Source organism: Clytia hemisphaerica, unplaced genomic scaffold (assembly GCF_902728285.1).
Source record: "Clytia hemisphaerica strain Z4C2 unplaced genomic scaffold, Clytia hemisphaerica genome assembly, whole genome shotgun sequence".
NCBI lineage: Eukaryota > Metazoa > Cnidaria > Hydrozoa > Leptothecata > Clytiidae > Clytia > Clytia hemisphaerica.
In genome coordinates, this window is record NW_027104536.1 from 141,329 (window position 1) to 160,851 (window position 19,523).

Here is a 19,523-nt window from a genome sequence, read left to right on the forward strand (position 1 = left end):
AGTTTTTACACTAGGCTCTGATAGTAGCAGTATTTGAGTATTTGTTTTGAACTATTTCCATCATTTGATTTTTACCATAATTGGTTTTGCCTTATTTTTTTTTTCTCCTTGGATTGTTTTTGCTAGTTTTATTTTGGGTTCAGCTGTTATACATTTTCTTTAGGAAAAGTGGAGTTTGGACCTCATCAACTCTATTACTTTTTCTATGTTTATCAAGCAAACACTAAGGACCCATCGGTATGGCTTGGGTAGACAAGTCATCAGAGTGTTCAAAACATTGAATGTCGAGCTTTGAATAATCGCTTGTGATACCGGCTTTTCAATAGAGTATCATAAAAGTGCTAGAAAATAATATAATGTTCAAAGTTTATCTTTATTTTCATTAGATTTTGAGATGTTTTTCAAACCCAGTTTCACCTCTCTAAAATGTATTACTTTATAAAGCAAATTTTAAAATTTCTTTGATGTGATTTTTCTTCCCTGTAGGCTTTGTTTGAGCGACTCCAAATGCAGGAGACTGTTGAGAATCTATGTATACAAAATGGTCATCGGTTGAAAGCTGTCAATGCCGTGATGATGGCCAGAGAAGAACTGCTCATTAATTACCTGGGTGAATGTTATTTGAGGCTGGACCAAGAAGAAGAATCCCTGAAAAGGAAATGTGCAAAGGTATTATTTCGTTCATCATTCTTTAATAACACTTGACTTTTTTTAATTAAAATTTCATACATTTGATGCTCTCTAATTCTACGTTCTATACTATTTGATTATTCGATAATATTACCTTACCTTACCCTGCCTTACCAGGTCCATGGTATTTGAAAGGTCTTCCTTTAAGCAGCCTGTTTCATCTCTCAGTTGGTCGATGTAGGTTTTGTTTGGTCTACCCCTTGGTCTCTTTCCATGAAGGGGCTCCCAAAGTATTGCCTCTAAGAAAACTTCGTTTTTGCTCCGCCAGCAGTGGCCAGCAAAACTAAGAATATATCGATAATATTGAAAGATACCATTAACAAGAAACACTTGTAAACTTCCATTCGAAACGCTCCCTCATCCAATGAAAATCCACCCGCCCCCTTGAAAATCGAATAAACCAGCCGAGGCTGGAAGGTCAGCCAATAGAGCTTAGCTAGATAGCTTTATTAAGTGGCTGGGTTAACAGATGTAAGAGATGTACTGAAACAGAGTAGACTAAAAATGTTGAATAATGTACAAAATGTGAAACATTTGATAACTTGATTTAAAATTATTTAAAACAAGCCTGAGAGCTCCTCCAACCCCCCCCCCCCCTACGAGAAGCTCAAAGTATACTTCTCTTTAGCATTGTAGCACTGTTTCTAAGACATCAAACAATTAAGCTATAGTTCATTACTATAAAATAAAAGAGAAACGTATAGTGTAATTAAACTTTTTGTTAATTTCATTCCAGTCAGTTATGATACATTTTTCTGTTGGATGTAGACAATATCTATATCTGACCAAAGTGTTATCCTAGAAATAAATAAGAAAACTGCCAAAACGTCAGAACCAAAATAAAGATATCCATCAAATATACATAGAAACTGTACTTTTTGTTTTTCTTGATAACTCCAATAACACTTTAAACTAACAAGCTACAAACTTTAAGTCACAAAGCGCAAACTCCAGAAAAACACAATTTCCATCAAAAACTTTGCAAAACGTAGTTCATATTTATAACATTTCAACAGGAACAGTATTTTGGTAGACTTGGTCAAATTACAGAAACCATAAATTGTCAGTTGTCTGCAAGGCCAATGAGGTACGTAAAAACTGACTTCTATTCAGTCAAAGCCAAAATTTGGCAAGGTCAGAAAAGCATAATTTGCGTCCAGAACTGTTGAACAAATTGTTAACACAGTTTAATTTATAGGACCTCAAGGTAGGTCCAAAAATGTGACTGATCATTGTCCTACTTTGCACTTGAAGCAAAATCACAAAATCTTGAAAAACACAATTTGCATCCAGTCTGCGTAAAAATTTTTTGTAGTTTAGTACCGTCAAGTTACACAACATGCACACAACCATCTTGAAGACTTTGCTGGTCGCAAATGATAATCGAAAGCAAAACTTAAAATTCATAACTATGGGGGAAGCTCATTTTCCCCCCGTTTTGCTTTAAACTCGCTTTTGATTGGTCTATGAATTTGGGCGATCGCTTTACCTCCTTGGTGGAATAAACACACGACCATAATAAATAAATTCAACAGGGCAGCGGAGTAGCAATTAATTTCAACTGGGAGTCCTCTCTTCTGTGCCAAGCACTGGCAGTGTTTTTTAAACTTTAAAACAGTGTTAAATGAAGACCAGATGGATCTGTTTGTTATGGCTGTGCAAGTTGTGACGAGAGTGTGCATGTTGTGTAACTCGACGGTATAATTCATTAAATTCTAGAAATCATTTTTCATAACTTTTTGCAGTCTGCTCTCTGCAAGTCTGACAAGAGATATGTATAAACTGTTATCGCCATTCATTCCATTCCATCATTCAGTCAAAACGTGCGCCAAGGTTAGAATAAGGTTAGAAAAACTCAATCTGCGTCTAGAACTGCGTGAAAAATAGTTTGATCAATTTCAACAAGAACTGTATATATTAATATTAATATAACTGATCAAATTCCAAAGACCATTTGTCATAATTTTGCAAGTCCAATAATAGGAGATGTGATGTCATCATTTGGTTCCCGTCATCTGACCGACCCTGATTTACGGTCAGCAGATAGAGTTGGAGAGCCGGAAAGCTTTTCAGCTGCTTTGCTGGATTTCCACTGTCGACCTCTCAGGCACGACGGAAGCTTTTTGTATCTGGTACGGCGAATGAGGAAATTTAAGCGATTTTATAGCGATTTGACCGACGAAGAGGAAAACTTCGGGTATTTTTGTGAAAATCTGGTACGGCGGCCGCCGTACCTGCCGTACCCGTTGCGTCGTGCCTGCCTCTGCACGCTCTGTGTTTACAAGTTTTCAAATCGAAGTAGAGAGCCGCATGCTAATGGAGAGTAAACTGAAAACCAGTTTATCCACCACGGTTTCTCAATTTTAAAATTTGGATCAGTACACACGGATTCCCTTTCAACAAGATGTAGCTGCTTCTTAACAGAAAAATATTTTCGACCGAACGAATCCCACTTTTTAAAATAGAAATGACGGGAACCAAACAATTTTTTGCGATTCGCCTTATCAAACACGTTCAAGTCCAAAAAAGCACGATTGCATCCAGTCTTTATCAAATTTAGACAGTAGCTGTACTTTTGTAAACTTTATCAAATTCCAATAACATTATAAAACCATCAATCCCCCCTAGAGGCAAACAAGAAAAATATGTTTTTATTGCAAAAAGCAGCAATAAAAAGTATCAGAAAATTCAACATAAACAAAAACTTGAGCAAACGGCTTTAAACCTTCAAAAGATGTAGAAAAAGAATCCCCTTGATGAAAATCATGTGTTTGATTTGCCGAGTTAAAAAAATAAATGACAGAAATTGAAGCTTGCAACAGATTTACGCTGGAAATACTTTGGTATAACACTGACTTATCACATCTGACTTATCGCTTAAGCCGCCATCTTGAAACACCACATTATGATCTGTAAAAACGCACGCTAAAAGTACCCAAAAAGTTAACCCGATCGGAAGAAAGTTTAGAGATCAAAGTGAGATCGGAAAATCGGATTTTTTTTTTGCCGTCTTATGATGATGGAGGAACTGGAAGAAAATTTTACCTATTTGAATGCTCAGCTTAGGCTGACCAATTAGAGAGTCAATTGTACTTAGATTGATAATTCTTAGTTTGAGTCTTGGTTTTAATGATACTTTCTCAAATTTTGTTTTCAAAAAATCTCAATCGATTTGGCACTATTGATAAATAAATCGGAATTCCGCCACTCACAAACGCTCACCTTCTTACATTTAGGATAAAGTATTCATGGACGAAATCACGGAAATTTCACAAAAATGTTTCTCACTCATCTCGTCGTTTACAGGGTAAATAATTTTCACAAATGCTACTCATCGAGGCAAAAGGCCAAGTCTCAAATTAGTGTCTAAGAAATGAAATTGCTTTGGCTTTGCTAACTTAAATTTTGAGATTGGCTCTTCTCTTATAGTGAGAAGGACTCAATATACAAGAGAAAACGGCCGATCTCAAATTTTCAAATTGTCGGACTCTCTGATGACAGAAAAAAACGCGTGAAAGCCTTATTTATCATACATGCTTTGAGTCAGTGAATGTTTTCTCATTGAATCTTTCAGGAGCATTTTACTTCAACCAGAAGTCTTTCCCACCGAAAATCCGCATCGGCAATGGTTTAACATCATGTGTAGAAGCTTCAGTAAGATTTTTAATCCTATCCACCTTCAGCAAGGTTCCAGGCTCGATTACAATATCCACCACACAACAATTATAATAGCCTTGTTTATGCTTCAAGTATAGACACACCTTCATAGAGATGTTTCGTTTCGATTTTCTTCCGACAATAGATCTTATCGGAGTTTTTGATTTTTCTAAAAAAGCGATGCATTGGTTCGGGAGTATTACAATAGAAATCTCTTAGGAATCCTCGAGGGAATTCTATTGCAATACCCCGAAACAATCCCACAATGCATCGCTGTTTTGGATGAATCAAAAACTCCGATAAGATCTATTGAAAAGGATAAGCCAACGAGACTATAATGGCTGGTGTTATAATGAATTCAACATCTGATCAAACATTTTTGCTGGAAGACTTTTCGTGTTTTTTTTTTTTTTTTTTGTAATTCTACATTCGTCAATCAATGTATTTGAAAAATATTGGATACAAATTTTGGATTCATTTTTGCACAGACACATATAAAACCCATTGAGTTTAAAGCCCGAAGGGCTAGAGTTCAATCTTTAACTTTTCTCAGGCAAGAAAAAGTGAAGCCTTAAAAAATGCGCCGCATTTTTGACAACAGATTGAATCTAGCAATTCCTTTGTTTACGATTGATATTTTTTTCGAAATTTAGCTGTAAATTTTAGTTTCAATCTGTCATTTGTGTAAAAACCAGGTGAGCCGCTCAAGGCCGCGCAACTTTGGTAGGATTTGTTGGCTTCAAATCCTACCAAGGAGATTGACTTCTAGCCCTTCGGGCTTATACTTCATTGATAAAACCTCAATTAGCCTGTATGTCAAGGTTGGGAACCTTTTTGGACCTACCCCGGTGGAGGTCCTATAAATTAACCTTTGTCCGTTCGTTCGTTCGTTCGTTCGTTCGTTCGTTCGTTCGTTCGTTCGTTTCGTTCGTTCGTTCGTTCGTTCGTTCGTTCGTTCGTTCGTTCGTTCGTTCGTTCGTTCGTTCGTTCGTTCGTTCGTTCGTTCGTTCAGTCGTTCGTTCGTTTCGTTTTTTATTAGCTTTCCTCAGATTGGCTCGTTAGTTTTTCTGATTTTTTTGCACAAAGATGCATAACTATAAACCCTCGAATGTGACGGAGCCCGATTTTCAAAAAACAAATTTTTTGGGCAAATTTGGGCCAAAAAACGGCTAAAAAACGGGTTTTTTGGACTTTGTGAAAAATTAGGTCGTTAATTTTTTCTGATTTTTTGCATGAAAGTAGGGTACCATCGTAGGTAAAAAGATGGCTTAAGCGAATTTTGCAAAAAAATTTTAATGGCTCAAAAAACGTGTTTTATCTATAAGAATCACTATTAATAAGCATACATCAATGTTTTAGTCAAATTACTCAATTTTTTTATGAGATTTTTGCTCAGGAGGGCTTACTTTTAAAGAATATGTGTGTTTCGACATGAAATTTTGGTTGCTTGGCGTGTTTTTATAAAATAATTGGCCAAATTCGATATTTTTTTATAAGCACATTATCAATTACTAGGTATTAGCTTTTCTCGAGATTGGCTCTTTCATTCTTTACGATTTTTTTGAACAAAGATGCATAACTATAAACCCTCGAATGTGACGGAGCCCGATTTTCAAAAAAAAAAATTGGGCAAATTTGGGCCAAAAAACGGCTAAAAAATGGGTTTTTTGGACTTTGTGAATTATTGGATCATTATTTTTTTCTGACTTTTTGTATGAAAGTAGGATACCATCATAGGTAAAAGAAGGCTCAGGCAGAATTTTGTAAAAAAATTTTCTTGGCTCAAAAAACGCATGTTTATCTATAAGAATCACTATTAATAAGCATACATCAATGTTCTTAGTCAAATTACTCATTTTTTTATGAGATAGATGTTTTTTTTTGCTCACGAGGGCTTACTTTTAAAGAATATATCTGTTTAGACATGAAATTTTGGTTGCTTGGCTTGTTTTTATAGAAAAGCTGGCCAAATTCGATATTTTTTTATAAGCACACTATCAATTACTTAGGTATTAGCTTTTCTCGAGATTGGCTCTTTTATTCTTTATGATTTTTTGCATAAAGGTGCATAACTATAAACCCTCGAATGTGACGGAGCTCGATTCTTGGAAAAATAATTTTGGGGTAAATTTCAGCTAAAAGAGAGATGTTTTTTTGCTCTCGAGGTCTTGAATATGAAAGAATATTTCAAGGGCATGAAATTTTGGTTTCTAAACGTGTTTTTTATAAGAAACAAACGACTAATTTTAATAGATCGTCACTATTTGTGTTCTGAATGATTGTTTAATGGTCACGCTTATGTAGATATCAATTATATATGTGTTAAATGCATAACCAGGTAGGTCCATAAAAGTATCACTTGTTTTATTTCAATGTTTCTGTTTACCGCCTGTCAATTATTACGCGAATATAAGAATTAGAAAAGAGGTGCAGTAGTGTAGTGGTCATCGTTCTTGACTTCCGTGCTGGAGGTTAGGGTTCGATTCCCACTTGATGCTACGATTCACTTGGCAAGTGAATGTACCTTGGCCCGGGTCAACCTATACCATGTGAGGGGAATAGGGTGCCATCACTCTGATACAAGAGTAAAGGGAGATATGCCGGACATTGAATGTGGTGTGGTGTTGGTACTCATATGTTCAGTACCTGTGAGAGCGCAAGGTTTCCCGTACTGTGCGAGTATCATCATCGATACAGCACGGCTCTCATGTGTCGCGAGCACAGAGTACAATGTCTGGTAGGCGCTGTGATTTCCCTATCTAGGGGTAGGAAACCATCCCGGGATAGGGCCCGGTCGGATGATATCGGAGGGTCGGCTTCTCTTCTCTTCTCACATCATCACCGCAGTTGAGACGAATAATCTTCCTACATAAGAGTATGCCAACCCTGGGTTTACAGACATAAAATTAGAACAGGTGGTAAATATCAGCAGGAACATCAAAATATATTTTACTGCTTGCATATCCAGGCTCTAGACCTCAATATGAATAAAACCGACCCAATATCGGCTTCTTATTTTATGTTTAGCTGAACAACGTTTAATAGAATTTGTACAGAAGATCATCAACGATTATCAAGAGTCTGACGACGTGGTATGTTGTTTTCATTCTTATCTATCTCTTTCATTTTACAGTATTACTTCTTTTAAACGCCCCCTTCTTTTAAACGAATAAACTTATTAATTTGAGTAAACGCCCCTCACTAAAGGAAAATTTTTCAATAAACGCCCCCTAAAATAAACGCTTTCCCTAGGAAGGGCGTTTATTTGAAACAAGTACTTTTTAAGGGAGAGTCGTATAGAGGAAAACTTAAATGTATGTTAATAAACTCTTTCAGTGCTCAAACGTAGTTTTGACAAACTTATCTCTAAAATGTCATATTTGAAGTGAAACAAAACGAAAAGGCGGAAGAAGGCTCCCATTCAATTTATTCAAAAGAATTTGGTTAAGATTTTTTAATAAACGCCCCTTCTTTTAACGCAATAACCCCTCCCCCCGAATAAACGCCCCTCCTAAAATCCAAAAAAAATGTTCGAAATTTATTCGAAGTAATAAGGTATGTCACTAATAACAATTTCTTTACTGATAATTTTCTGACCAATTCAATTCGCGATAAAAGAATGGACTTGAAGAAGGCAAAATATTGAAACCATGGCCCGGCTGTTCAAAAATCGATTAGATTAAATCCCGATTAGCTCTAATCGCGATTAATTTCGATTAGTTAATCCCGGCGGTTAACTTCCGTTATTCGAACGTAAGATTATAACTAATCGTGCCATTAACTAATCAACTATCTAAATTGAGTCATTATCGATAGCTTCTTATTGAAGATATAATCTACACATATGCGTTTAATCTATAACTGTCATTTGATTTTTATTCGTAGCATTATTATGCACTAAAGGCCGATCAAAAAGTTTTCGCTCATTTCTCGCGAAAGAGACCTGCCTTCAGAGCAGGAGTAAAATTTGGCCTATTTAATCGGCCTCGTTTTGAAATTATTGCCAAGGTGATTAACTCCCAGCGGGTTATATTAAAACTACTTTCTATTCATCAAAAATCATTTAATGTCTCAAGGGACATATAATCACCATGATGATTGTTGGAATGCGAGGCAAGTGATGTTCGTGACGTAATTTATGAAAATGTCTTTTGCCGTGTTTCTTTTTTACATTGCTTCTTGCTTAATATTTTTTGTCCGTCCCTTTGATTTCAGGAGGTTATATTCAGACCAATATTGGACAACTTATGGCAAAGAACGCAAACACTAAAACCAATGGATCCTACAACGCACGCCCAATTGAAGACATTTTCTTATTTCGCTTCCTCCTTGAATCTGTCAAAGGTAAAGTAAAGTAAATTTTGTTTGAAATTACCCCATTCTTACCCCAGGGAATAAATAGAGTTTGTCAATCTTGACATGGCTGTGTGAATAGTGCAGTATTAACGCGACTATACAAAAACTCTGACGATACAAAATACCATACAAAAACAATATTTCGGGTAGAATTCTGAAATTTCGTTTGCTCAAAATTGCCATAAGCAAATGGCATACTATTACAGACAGAAAAAATGCGATTGCCTTGATTTTGACCCCTTAGTTATTTCTCGTGCTCTGGTTTGTGCGTTTCTACGGGATTGCTATTATTTTGCAGAATATCTTTTAAAAAGAAGATAATAATTCTTTCCTAAAAGTAAAGTCCTTGAGACTTTTAATTTGAGCAACTTGGCAATTTGATAACCTCGTAGTCATGGGAAAGTTTCTACACAAAGTTACCTTTTAAGTAGTTTTCTTGAGATAAGAACGTTTTCATTATAGCAGTGTGTGTCTTAGCTCCTCTACGACAAAAAAGGCTTTCTTTTCTGGCCAGTATTGTCAGCTATTTTATAACAATCTTACTATCTACCCATACCATACCTTGATTATGTAGAAAGAAAGGCGTATCTCGAATTATTTTGTAAAACGGTTAATTGTATCCACTAAAATCCGGACAAATTACAGTGCTCCGTCTCAGCGAAGCTTATAAAGAGGCATTTCCGTCTCTATTTTCTGCATGATTCACCTGAACTTCAAGAATAATGTGCTAATTTGCTTTGCAAAGTCCATTTTCCATCTCAGACGAAAAACCTTGCTTTGACCACTGAAATTGTTCACAATTTCTCTTTTCTTTTATGGCAGTTGATGATCAGTAGCAACTATTGGCTGCCTACCAACAACATCAACAATGCTAAATGCTTTGAAACAGAAACTCTACTGGGAAGATTTCTTTCCGTCTCTGCTTTACCAGCAAATGCAATGACCCCGACGGTAAGTTTCAATATACTTTTTATTACACCCACAGTTCTTATATATAAAACATAAGATTTGTTTGAACTTGATAAAGACTACCGTTGTGTGGTTTTAATTTTTACATCCTATTCGTTCGTTCGTTCGTTCGTTCGTTCGTTCGTTCGTTCGTTCGTTCGTTCGTTCGTTCGTTCGTTCGTTCGTTCGTTCGTTCGTTCGTTCGTTCGTTCGTTCGTTCGTTCGTTCGTTCGTTCGTTCGTTCCACTACTATACTCAAATGTCTGTTAAATTCCCGCTCGAGTCATGGAGAGACTTCAAAGGAAACATTGCTTTTAAGCCCTGCTCAAGTTCGCAAATAAAGAATAAGCTCAGACATGAGAGTCTGAGAAAGAATTAGTTGGCTTTATAAAAATGTGTATTTCATAATCGTTCAAACAACAGTGAAGTATTCATAACTCGAACCTGTTTGGGGAAGAAAAATTTGTTCGAGTTATGGAGATATTGTGAACTGCAGGGACGAGAAAATTTGTTTGGAGACATCTGTAAGGAGACCCAACAATTAATGTTCTTAATTTATTTAGCCGATTTTCCCAGAACCATCGCGACAAAGCGAAGCAGAGATGCAGAGTACAACCAACTTGGTTCGAAACGACATGATACAAATTTGTGCAGTAGTCTACGAGTTTATGAAGACCATCCTGCAACGTCCTGAAACACAACACGATATGCTACATTGGCTTGGTTTGTGCATGTACCTCAATAGAGGTCGTGGAAAGGTAAAGAAACCCCAGATATAATATGCCTCACCAATAATATTTTTGAATGGGCTTTTCCAGATATTTTTCGTATCCCCTCTCCCTGTTGAGGATATCCATTTTTCGAGTTACACAGCCCCTGGGTGTCTGGCTTAAAAATGAAGACCCCCTGGATGTCCAGGTGGATATAAGGGTTGAGGATATCCATACATTTTTTCATGTGCCCCCTGGATATCCAGGTTTGATATCCTCAACAAGTGGGACCGGACTATTTCTTGAAAAACTCAATGGTCATTTCTCAAAGATTGAAGAATTTCAAGGAATCTGATGTGTAAGGTCGATCATTCGTGGATGAATGTCAATACACCTATCAACCCTTAGCGGCGCGGTCAACTTTTAGGGGTCTGGTAATGAATTAACAAGGAACATTTGTTCTCGGCGCACGGCACTTTTAGGCTACGTAACTAAATCAAACCAAGCAAATTTCCGCTAAAGCTCTAAGGGTATTTTTCCGAGTCTCTGCGGTAGAGTGCATTTGAATAAATTACCTATAATTGACGTTACTTTATCGCTTCAATGCAAGGGTATCGTACAATCTTCACAAGAGCACTCCTACACTTGTGTTTTAGATAGCGTCGTCAAGAAGAATTTTCCTTCTATTTCGTTACTAGTCACTTTAAAAGCGTTAAGGTTTGATAGGTTGATTGAAATTTGATTTGGTTGACATCCTGTTATTTATAGTGATTGGTTTGCAAGTAGTTAAAAATTCTCATTTCAGGTTTTCCAAATAAGAAATCCAAATTCTAACATCATTGTGGAAATGGTTGAACCGTGTAAGTTCCATTGAAAACTAAAAAAAACATCTCTATTTTCCTCCAGATGTTTGTTCCGAACCCGATGGCAGTATCTGGGTGTGGTTTTTATCTCAACTTAACCTACGTTCTCCTCAAGTTTTGTGAACCGTTCAATCCTGACCTAAAAAACAAGACCATCTTGAAAGTGGATTGTCGTTATTGTTCTGTTCACACTACACCACAATCCATTGCCAAACTGGACGCTCCATTGCATGCTATTGGTTACTCAGAGGACGAGAAAGTTGTCGCCAAACCTGCTTCAAGTAAACTAATATTTTTTTAATCTCATTGAATTTCAAGATCTAGAGTTATGTTACAACCTATGTTTGAAATTGATGATAATATTCGACCTACCTGGTTCTGGAGGTCCTATAAAATTAACTATTGTCGCCAGACCTGCTTTAAGTGAACTCGATTTTTCTTTAATCGAAAAGCCGTAATATACTTAAAGATCTAGAGTTCTGTTGCAACCTATGATAGACCAGTCGAATCTCAAGTACTTCCAGACAGTGTGGTAGGGAAGCATGGTGACAGACTCTCTATCTTCATGGTACCATCTTTGCACGTTCCTAAATTTTGCCTTTCAGTTCCACCTGTATTGGGAGATAAAATCAAATTCAAATTTGTATCCGAAATTTTCTTCTTAGCACAACAGTGCTATCATCTCGGTAAGCTATTAATTATTTTTTTTCGATTTTCTTGAGAATTTGCTTTTTCGGAGGTTTTCAAGAATATATTTTCACTTGCTTTTCCAATTGCATAACCCATTAGATGTCTTCACTTCATAACTTTTAGCTTTCAAATATTTACACACTCCAACCCAACTAAGAGAAATGCCAATCTCGATTATTTTACCTTGGCAGAGTATAAAAACAGGGCGGCATAGGTAGCGGCGCTCTTCAAAATGGAGCGAGCCCATCTGATGCCATTGCACTTGATTGGTTCATGTTTTCCATGAAATTCAAGGGGTACGTTGGGAAACGACTCTTTTTTTAACCATCCGTTTTAACAAGATATATAGATCTTTTCCAGTCATTGTTGACATTTCACTGTTAAGACCATCGAATTTAAAGCCCTCGGCTAGAGAGGAAACTTCGGGAAGGGAAATGAAGCCAATTGTTTGCTATCCAAAACGCGAAACCCGCGAGGTTATTTTTTTGCACAAGCGCCGAATTAAAAATAAAATCTAAAGCCGGGTTTCGGAAAAATGTACTGCGTGAAAACAAAGAAAGTGCTATATTTAATCCGTCATTTCTTGGTCATCTTCAACTGAGCACAAATCTTAATGAAAGGTTTAGAATTCCTCTCTAGCCTTCAGATATAAACTCAATGATTAAGACCCTCAGTCCATTATTTGTATAGCTTTTCTTCTGCTTTTTCTGGCAGGTTACAAGAAGATTTTCTTATCGTATCAAGAACTCATGAAACAACTACAAAAGGTTTCTTTTTCTTTCTTCTCCAGAGAATGTAACGTTTTTACTGCTTAATTGGAAAATGTTCATGATCTTCGAGCAAATATTTACCTTAAACCCCCCCCCAGCCGTTTAAATGCGTGAATGGACTTTTTCACTTACGTGAATGCGTGAAAATTAAAAAAGAATTGTGTGAATGCGTGAATTGGAAAGCTTTGCGTGAACAAAAATTACGTGAATTGCGAAAAAAACATTGCGTGAATGCGTGAATTTGGGAAAAAAAATTGTGTGATTGCGTGAATTGAAAGTCCACAAATTGCGAATTGCCCTGCGGAGGACTCGCTTGACTATATCTTATCACAAGGACCACAAGGAGTGATCGTACCTTCGATGATCTTTTAAATGAGTTCATTTTTTAATTTTTCAATTTTGGGGGTTAATGTATAAAATTGTAAAATTGGTTTAAAAAGTCACGGAGCCGAACAGTAAACAATCGTGTTTTTATCATTGCTAATGCCATTTTAAGAAAAATGACGTCAAATAGCGAAACTTAGCATATTTGACGTCAAAAAAAATAATATTGACGTCATTTCTTTGAAAAAAGCCTACAAAGCAAACACATGTACAGTAAAAAGTCCTATTTGGATTTCAATATGTCGGAAAACGCAACGCTCTCGCAGCAGCTCGCCAAGAATATGGATTCAGATGATAAGCAAACCATGCCCGCACTCGTTGGAAGTTCACTTCAAAGTGGATTACAAGCGATCGGAGAAACTCCAATGTCAGAGGCATCACTTCAATTAAAACAGATAGTCGAAAATACGACTCATTGCTCTGGAGAGCAACCAGAGCTAGATGTTCCACTGGATTCAACATCGATTCTCTTACCACCAACTGCAAGTGGAATTATATTCAACGAGCCTGTACAAGTCCCATTATCAGAGGCCTGTATGCAAACAATGCAACCGTCTCACAACATTTTATCAATGGATTTCAAATCCTTGCAAGAGGTATTTACTTTTAATTCTATGTTTTATCTCTTGATCATCATCAGCCTGATTCTCGTGTAGACGGCCCCCATCGTATCAAGTACAGAATACCACTCATTTTTTCCCTTTTTTACCAAACTTAATATTGAAATAGAAATAAATATCTCCATTCTCTGAATGAAATTTAACAAGTCAACCCAACTAAAAGTGATTCAACGTGTCCATAGTACGACAAATTAGTATATACACTACATACCTTCAAGCATCAGACTCAGGCTTATTCGTATGCGTCTCCTTTCAAATTTTAATAAAACTTGTACATCATACCAATAATGTTTATTTAAAACTTTAAACTTTATGTGGCGAGTATGGGTTCACGCCTTATGCTACTTAACAAATACATAGATAGATATGCCACGACCCAACCTTACTTAGAACTGATAGCCATTGATGTAGCTTACACTGTGGTTTAGACTAATGTACTGATTGAATGAAGAGCGTTTTTGATTTTATTTTAGGCTTACAACAAACTACTGGTGAGCCATGAAAGAGTTCTTCAAGAGAACGAAACTCTCACAAAAGATAATGAAACACTCGCCTGTGAGAAAAACGAACTTCTGGATTCGAAGAAGGCAATCATCTCCGAAGTAGCCGAACTCCGTGCAACCAACAATAATTCACTGGGAATCATTTCCGAGTTAAAAGCCGAGTTGGATGAAAAAGAAGATTCCAACCAGATACTCAAGACAAAGTTAAGTGAGTTGGAACTCGATCATGAGAATCTCAAAGATAAGAACCGAAATCTTACATCTAAGATGCGAACACTTGAGTTCATTGCTGATGGTGTGGAGGAGGTTCAATACAAACTGTGCGAAGAAATCAAGCAGGCTACGCTTTGTCTAAGAGATGAAGAGGCGAAAGTTCTTTCATTACAAATCATGTTGGATGATCAAGGTCACATCCTTCAACAGAATAATGACCAAATTTATGAGTTGGAGGAGGAGCAAAAAGCTCTCAAAAGTCAAATTGAACAACTCACTAACGAGTTACACACCGTCAACGAGGAAAACCGTTCCCAGGGAAACATGATGCGACGCCTAGATGGCGCCCGACGCAGAGAAATGGGTATCTCCAAAGCCCTACGTAACGATATCAAGGGAAAAGTGAAGGAGATTGAGTGCCTTCAATTGATGATCTCTTCCTACCAATCACGGATCATGAAAAAGGTAAATTTCTTTTAAAGCTCCTCGAACCCTTTAAAGATTCACCACAGAAATTGCACAATCCCTTTTACTACTTCTTGTTCATATTTCTCTCTTTCTTTCTAGTTTACGCTCTCTAAATTGTTCTACTATCCCATACGTTCCATTATTCGATAATATTGAAGTCACTACAACAAGAATCTCGTAAACTAAACTCTACTATTCAATACGTTCCATTATTCGATAATATTAAAAGTCACCGTTAATAAGAAACTCTCATAAAGAACGCTCTATTATTCGATACGCTTGATTTATTATTTTTTCTATTATCCTTTTAGAACCGTGAATTGAAAAAGGCTGCTAAAACTAACCTTGTTCTGGAGGATAAGGCAACGATGCTTGACAGTGCCAACAAAGATTTAGAAAAAATTCTGCATCAAAAGGGCAGATCTACGCTAGGCCACCGTATTACAAATGGATTCTCCCGAACGTTTCGTAACATTAACACCTGCTTTGGGCGACAGTGAATGTAACAATTATTTATCAATCTTAAGGGTAGAAACTAGAGTTTTAGACCATGTTCACACGTTACGGTTCAATTTCGCTCCAAAACCGAAATAAAGCTATTCTATTGGTTAAATTTAATGTTTACGTCACTTTTAACCAATATAATGGCTTCATTTCCTTTTAGAGCAAAATTGAACCGTAACGTGCGGACATGGTTTAATAGTTTCAACTTTTACTGGAATGGAGATCTTAAGCGTCTTCCTCTCTTTGCGAGTCTCCTTGGCGGTTCTGGCAATCAACACGGTTTCAGTTCCGGCTCTGTGGTTGGCGGTAATGTTTTTTGTCAACTCGGCAACATCATTGGTATACCACAGTTTCCACAGTTTTGTTGGTCAATCAAGCTTCAAATCTAGCACTTTGTATTACTTATTATTTGTCTATTTTTAATGGAAATATATTTTTTTTATAAAAACTGATTTGGCAAGAAATTTCGTTCCCCGCTGGTAAAAATACCTTAGACTTTCAGCCCCACTGGGAAATTGACTTTGATTTTATACCCATTCGAAACTGCACTCCAAAACCATCCCACTGGATTTTTAACCTTGGAACAATAGCATATCTATCCCAATCCGGATTTCAAAAGATATTTTTTACCCACTGTGCGAAAAAGTTCCACTCAGGCTGTTAGACAGGGGTGTATTATTAAAAGATAACTGCCGTGCGTTCTAATTTTCCACAGACACGGTTAAACACATTTTAATGATATATATACACCATTTCCGTATCCATAAAAAACTAGAGAGGTCATCTATTCTATTTGGCAATTATTAGGAAGTATTTCAACAATAGTTGCAAGTTCGGCTACCCTTGCGCGTAAAGCTAAAGATGTTTTGGTTGGACCCGCCAATCCCCGAAAATGAGGGCTGCATTACCTGACCTCTTGCTGCAAAATCCTTAACGCGGTCTTGCAAAATTCCGTAATCTAAACCTTCCAGATGTTGAAAATTTTTCCGACCTTCAGAGCTTTAGCGTGTCGGGTGAAAATTTCTGCATCTGGGTGCCAGATAAATTTATTATGTTTTTGTAAGTTTGCGATAATCCCGATGAAAAATTATTTTAATGCAGCCTTTCGCCTTTTTACACCATTTGGATCTCACTGGCCGATAAATGGATCGTAATTAACCTGCTTAACATTATTTCCAGCTGAGCACTTTGTATCGCGACGCACAAATGCAAGGAATGGAGAACCCGATGGTCAACGATCTCAAACGAGACTTCGAAAATGGAATGAGAGTACAACTCGCCATGAAGGTCAGTTTTTTCATATTTTCATTCTTCAATAAACTTCTCCTCAGATAGAACTGTAATTTAGGTGCGTTCACCCTAAAGTTAGCAGTATTTTAGCCAAAAAAGAGAACTACCATTGAAGAAATTTTGCCCCAGCTTCGTTCCTGTGTATTTGTTTAACAATTTTTTTTCACTAGTAAAGGTGATTCTAAATAATTATCTTCAAATTTCCTTTCAAACTTTGGCCCGCTACTGTTAGACGCACAGATATCTTATATAAAACACTAGATAAAGCTTACTCTGTATTATCCATGCAACGGCAGCTGAAGCAAAATAATCTGCCATCTTTGCTCAAAGTGAACCACGGTCACTGACCTTTATATACCCTCGACCAAGCTATATTGGCCATCTTTGATCGGAGTTTTTTTGGAACTGGTACCCGAGAAGAAGTCATTGCAATGTTAAAAAGTAACGTCTAACGGCAGTACATCATTAAAAGTATTTGAGGAAAAGTATATCTAGCTTTTTCGATGTATTTTCACCGCTATCGAGTAGTGCTACCATTAGGTTACTACTTCCAATAAAACTCCGATCAAAGATTTTGCTTGGCCAGGATTGAGAAACTTCGTCCAGGGTATAATAAAGGTCAGTGACCACAGTAGAAACCTTGGTTTTTACTGTTGAAGTTTTGTTGACACTGCAATGACTTCAAAATTTCGATATCATGCAGGATAGATTGTGACGTAACTTCATTCAAGATAGCAGATTATTTTGCTTCAGCTTGGGATGGAGTAGCTCCATCTAGTGTTTTGTATAAGATATCTATGGATGGACGGCGGGGTTCAACTATGAAGTCTTTTATTATTGCACCATAAAGTTTATTAAGAAATGCAAAACAGGTCATATAAAAAATCCAATCAATGTAAGAAGATAAGTACTTTAACTGCAGCACTCAAACATCTCCTTTATTTTTCAGGCCGTTTTATTTCCACCGGAATTATCAGACTTGGTGTTGAATTTTTGTTCGGCAACATCATATTGGTTGAACCAAAACACAATAGCAGGTGGTGATTATCTGAACATGGTAAAACCAAGGGAAATGAAAGCCAAAAATTTGCCAGAAGAGGTAAGAAGAAGAAGAAGGTGGACTAGTGCTTATATAGACCGATTCATTTTTACCCACTATCAGCCATTTTTTATTAGAAATGATAGAAAGAATATGTACAGGATGGTTTAGTAACAACTCGATAACTCAAAGTTTTCAAATATTTCCCGTTTGGACCTGCACATAGTTTTTTTGTTTCGTGAGTGAAATTTATTTCAGTTAGGAACAGGCAGCTTGCTTGAGGTTTGCTCGAAGATAGTCCCTAACTGGATTTTGCTGAATCGGTTTATTCGTGTATTCATGGCGTAGTGCTCTACACAGAAGCACTCGAAAAAGAATCGAAGGATAAACTTTTTTTTTCGAATATGCAATTTGTACATGCAGTTGAAAAGGTGGCCTCGCTAATTCAATACTTGATTTATTTTCCAGGTTTCTCCGGCGCTTACGGTCGTTCCTGAGTTTATTTTTGAAAATATCGGTGATACCATACGGTTAATGGGGTAAGTTTTTTCGTCGATCTTTAAGGGCTCTGACCATAGTGAATTTTTCATAATTGCCGTGTTTAAAATGTGTTTTCTGACTGATGTAACCAACAAAACTATGGCATGTTATACATTTTCTGTTAGACAAACTATTCCTGAACCTGAAAATTCAAAAATTGCATTGAAAAAATTTGATGAAGAAGAAAATGAAGACTTTTGCGAGGAAGAGTATTTCAACTTTGAAGAGCTTAGTTTCGGCGAAGAAAAAACATTTTGAAATGATTTTCGCAGTAGATGGTGTATCTTTTACCGAACAATAAAAATTTTTGCGGAAAATTTTTGTAAATGCTTCTTTGTCTCGAAATCTTCAAAATAGTGGTTTTTCATCAATTTTTCATCTGGATTTTGCTTAAAAAAACAGTCATAACTTTTGACACATCTTTTTAGAAAAATTTTCCGCAAAATTTAAAATAGTTCAATTCTTTGCGGACAGTGTAAAGAAATTTTGAAACAAAAAAGTTAATTACCCATTAAAACTAAGCACTTTTTGTAAAAGAGGGTGATGCAACATATTATTAACATCTTTTTAAAGTTCATAACGTCATTTTTGCAATTAAATTCTTAATTACTCTTAAGGCATTCGATTAAAAAGCAATTTATAAAGGCAATTCTTTGTTAAAAGTGTTAAGGAACATGAAATAAAACTTTTATGTTCAAATACCAAAATCAATTTTTCGACTATGGTCAGAGCCCTTAAATCTCCCCTTAACCATTCGAATATTTTACTAGGGACAGGAAGCATCTTGGGAGAGGGATCAAGACCCCCCTAAACAAAAATTTATATTTTGAAATATTGTCAATTGAATTGAAAGTTAGCAATTGTGCACCAAATGTGATTTTGCATCTTTGGTGAATTTTTCGGCAATAGAGAGCGGTGGAACAAATCTTAAACCACTCAAATGCGTTTAGGGGTTATTTTTCAACTGATTTTGAAATTTGGAAATCAAAAACTCGTGGTTGTAAATGATTTATATTTTATTCAGCTTGTTCAACGAGGAAAGTCTTGATCGCTATGGCAACTTGAGTCATATCATGGAATTCTTTGCAATTTTCTTAGGGTAAGAATCTATTTTATCTTTTTGAGGAGCCAGATAAATTCCTGTTTGAGCGAATTCCGGATTGGCAAGTCCCCCAGCTGAATCCCACATTTTGTTAGTTCTGAGAATTTGAACTATGTACTGACTTAAACAATTTCATTTGTTAATATTACCTCTTAACGTTAATCTTTGCCACAAAG

General features: G+C 36.4%; 2 protein-coding genes across 2 annotated transcripts in view; both read left to right on the forward strand.

Annotated features, from left to right (window-relative positions):
- The window catches only part of LOC136822559 (ubiquitin conjugation factor E4 A-like), a 35,739-nt gene that overhangs the window by 1,165 nt on the left and 15,051 nt on the right, over positions 1-19,523 (forward strand). Inside the window, exons 3-16 of the mRNA XM_067078825.1 lie at positions 487-669; positions 3,927-3,997; positions 4,265-4,344; positions 7,375-7,439; positions 8,563-8,691; positions 9,526-9,654; positions 10,215-10,409; positions 11,268-11,505; positions 11,830-11,910; positions 12,629-12,681; positions 16,556-16,663; positions 17,616-17,765; positions 18,174-18,244; positions 19,270-19,344. Coding sequence (XP_066934926.1) covers positions 487-669; positions 3,927-3,997; positions 4,265-4,344; positions 7,375-7,439; positions 8,563-8,691; positions 9,526-9,654; positions 10,215-10,409; positions 11,268-11,505; positions 11,830-11,910; positions 12,629-12,681; positions 16,556-16,663; positions 17,616-17,765; positions 18,174-18,244; positions 19,270-19,344 — 1,628 coding nt within the window. The remainder of the gene's footprint in view (positions 1-486; positions 670-3,926; positions 3,998-4,264; positions 4,345-7,374; positions 7,440-8,562; positions 8,692-9,525; positions 9,655-10,214; positions 10,410-11,267; positions 11,506-11,829; positions 11,911-12,628; positions 12,682-16,555; positions 16,664-17,615; positions 17,766-18,173; positions 18,245-19,269; positions 19,345-19,523) is intronic.
- Positions 13,171-15,762, forward strand: LOC136822552 (restin homolog). Its single transcript, XM_067078815.1, has 3 exons — positions 13,171-13,664; positions 14,162-14,869; positions 15,184-15,762. The coding sequence occupies exons 1-3, from the start codon at positions 13,275-13,277 to the stop codon at positions 15,370-15,372; spliced, it is 1,287 nt and encodes a 428-aa protein (XP_066934916.1). The 5' UTR covers positions 13,171-13,274; the 3' UTR covers positions 15,373-15,762.

Bases quoted from the DNA above. Each gene is read 5' to 3' on its own strand.
- LOC136822552 (XM_067078815.1), top strand. From the start codon at position 13,275: ATGTACAGTAAAAAGTCCTATTTGGATTTCAATATGTCGGAAAACGCA. The intron at 13,665-14,161 runs GTATTTACTTTT...ATTTTATTTTAG, and splicing joins ATTTCAAATCCTTGCAAGAG to GCTTACAACAAACTACTGGT. The intron at 14,870-15,183 runs GTAAATTTCTTT...TTATCCTTTTAG, and splicing joins AATCACGGATCATGAAAAAG to AACCGTGAATTGAAAAAGGC.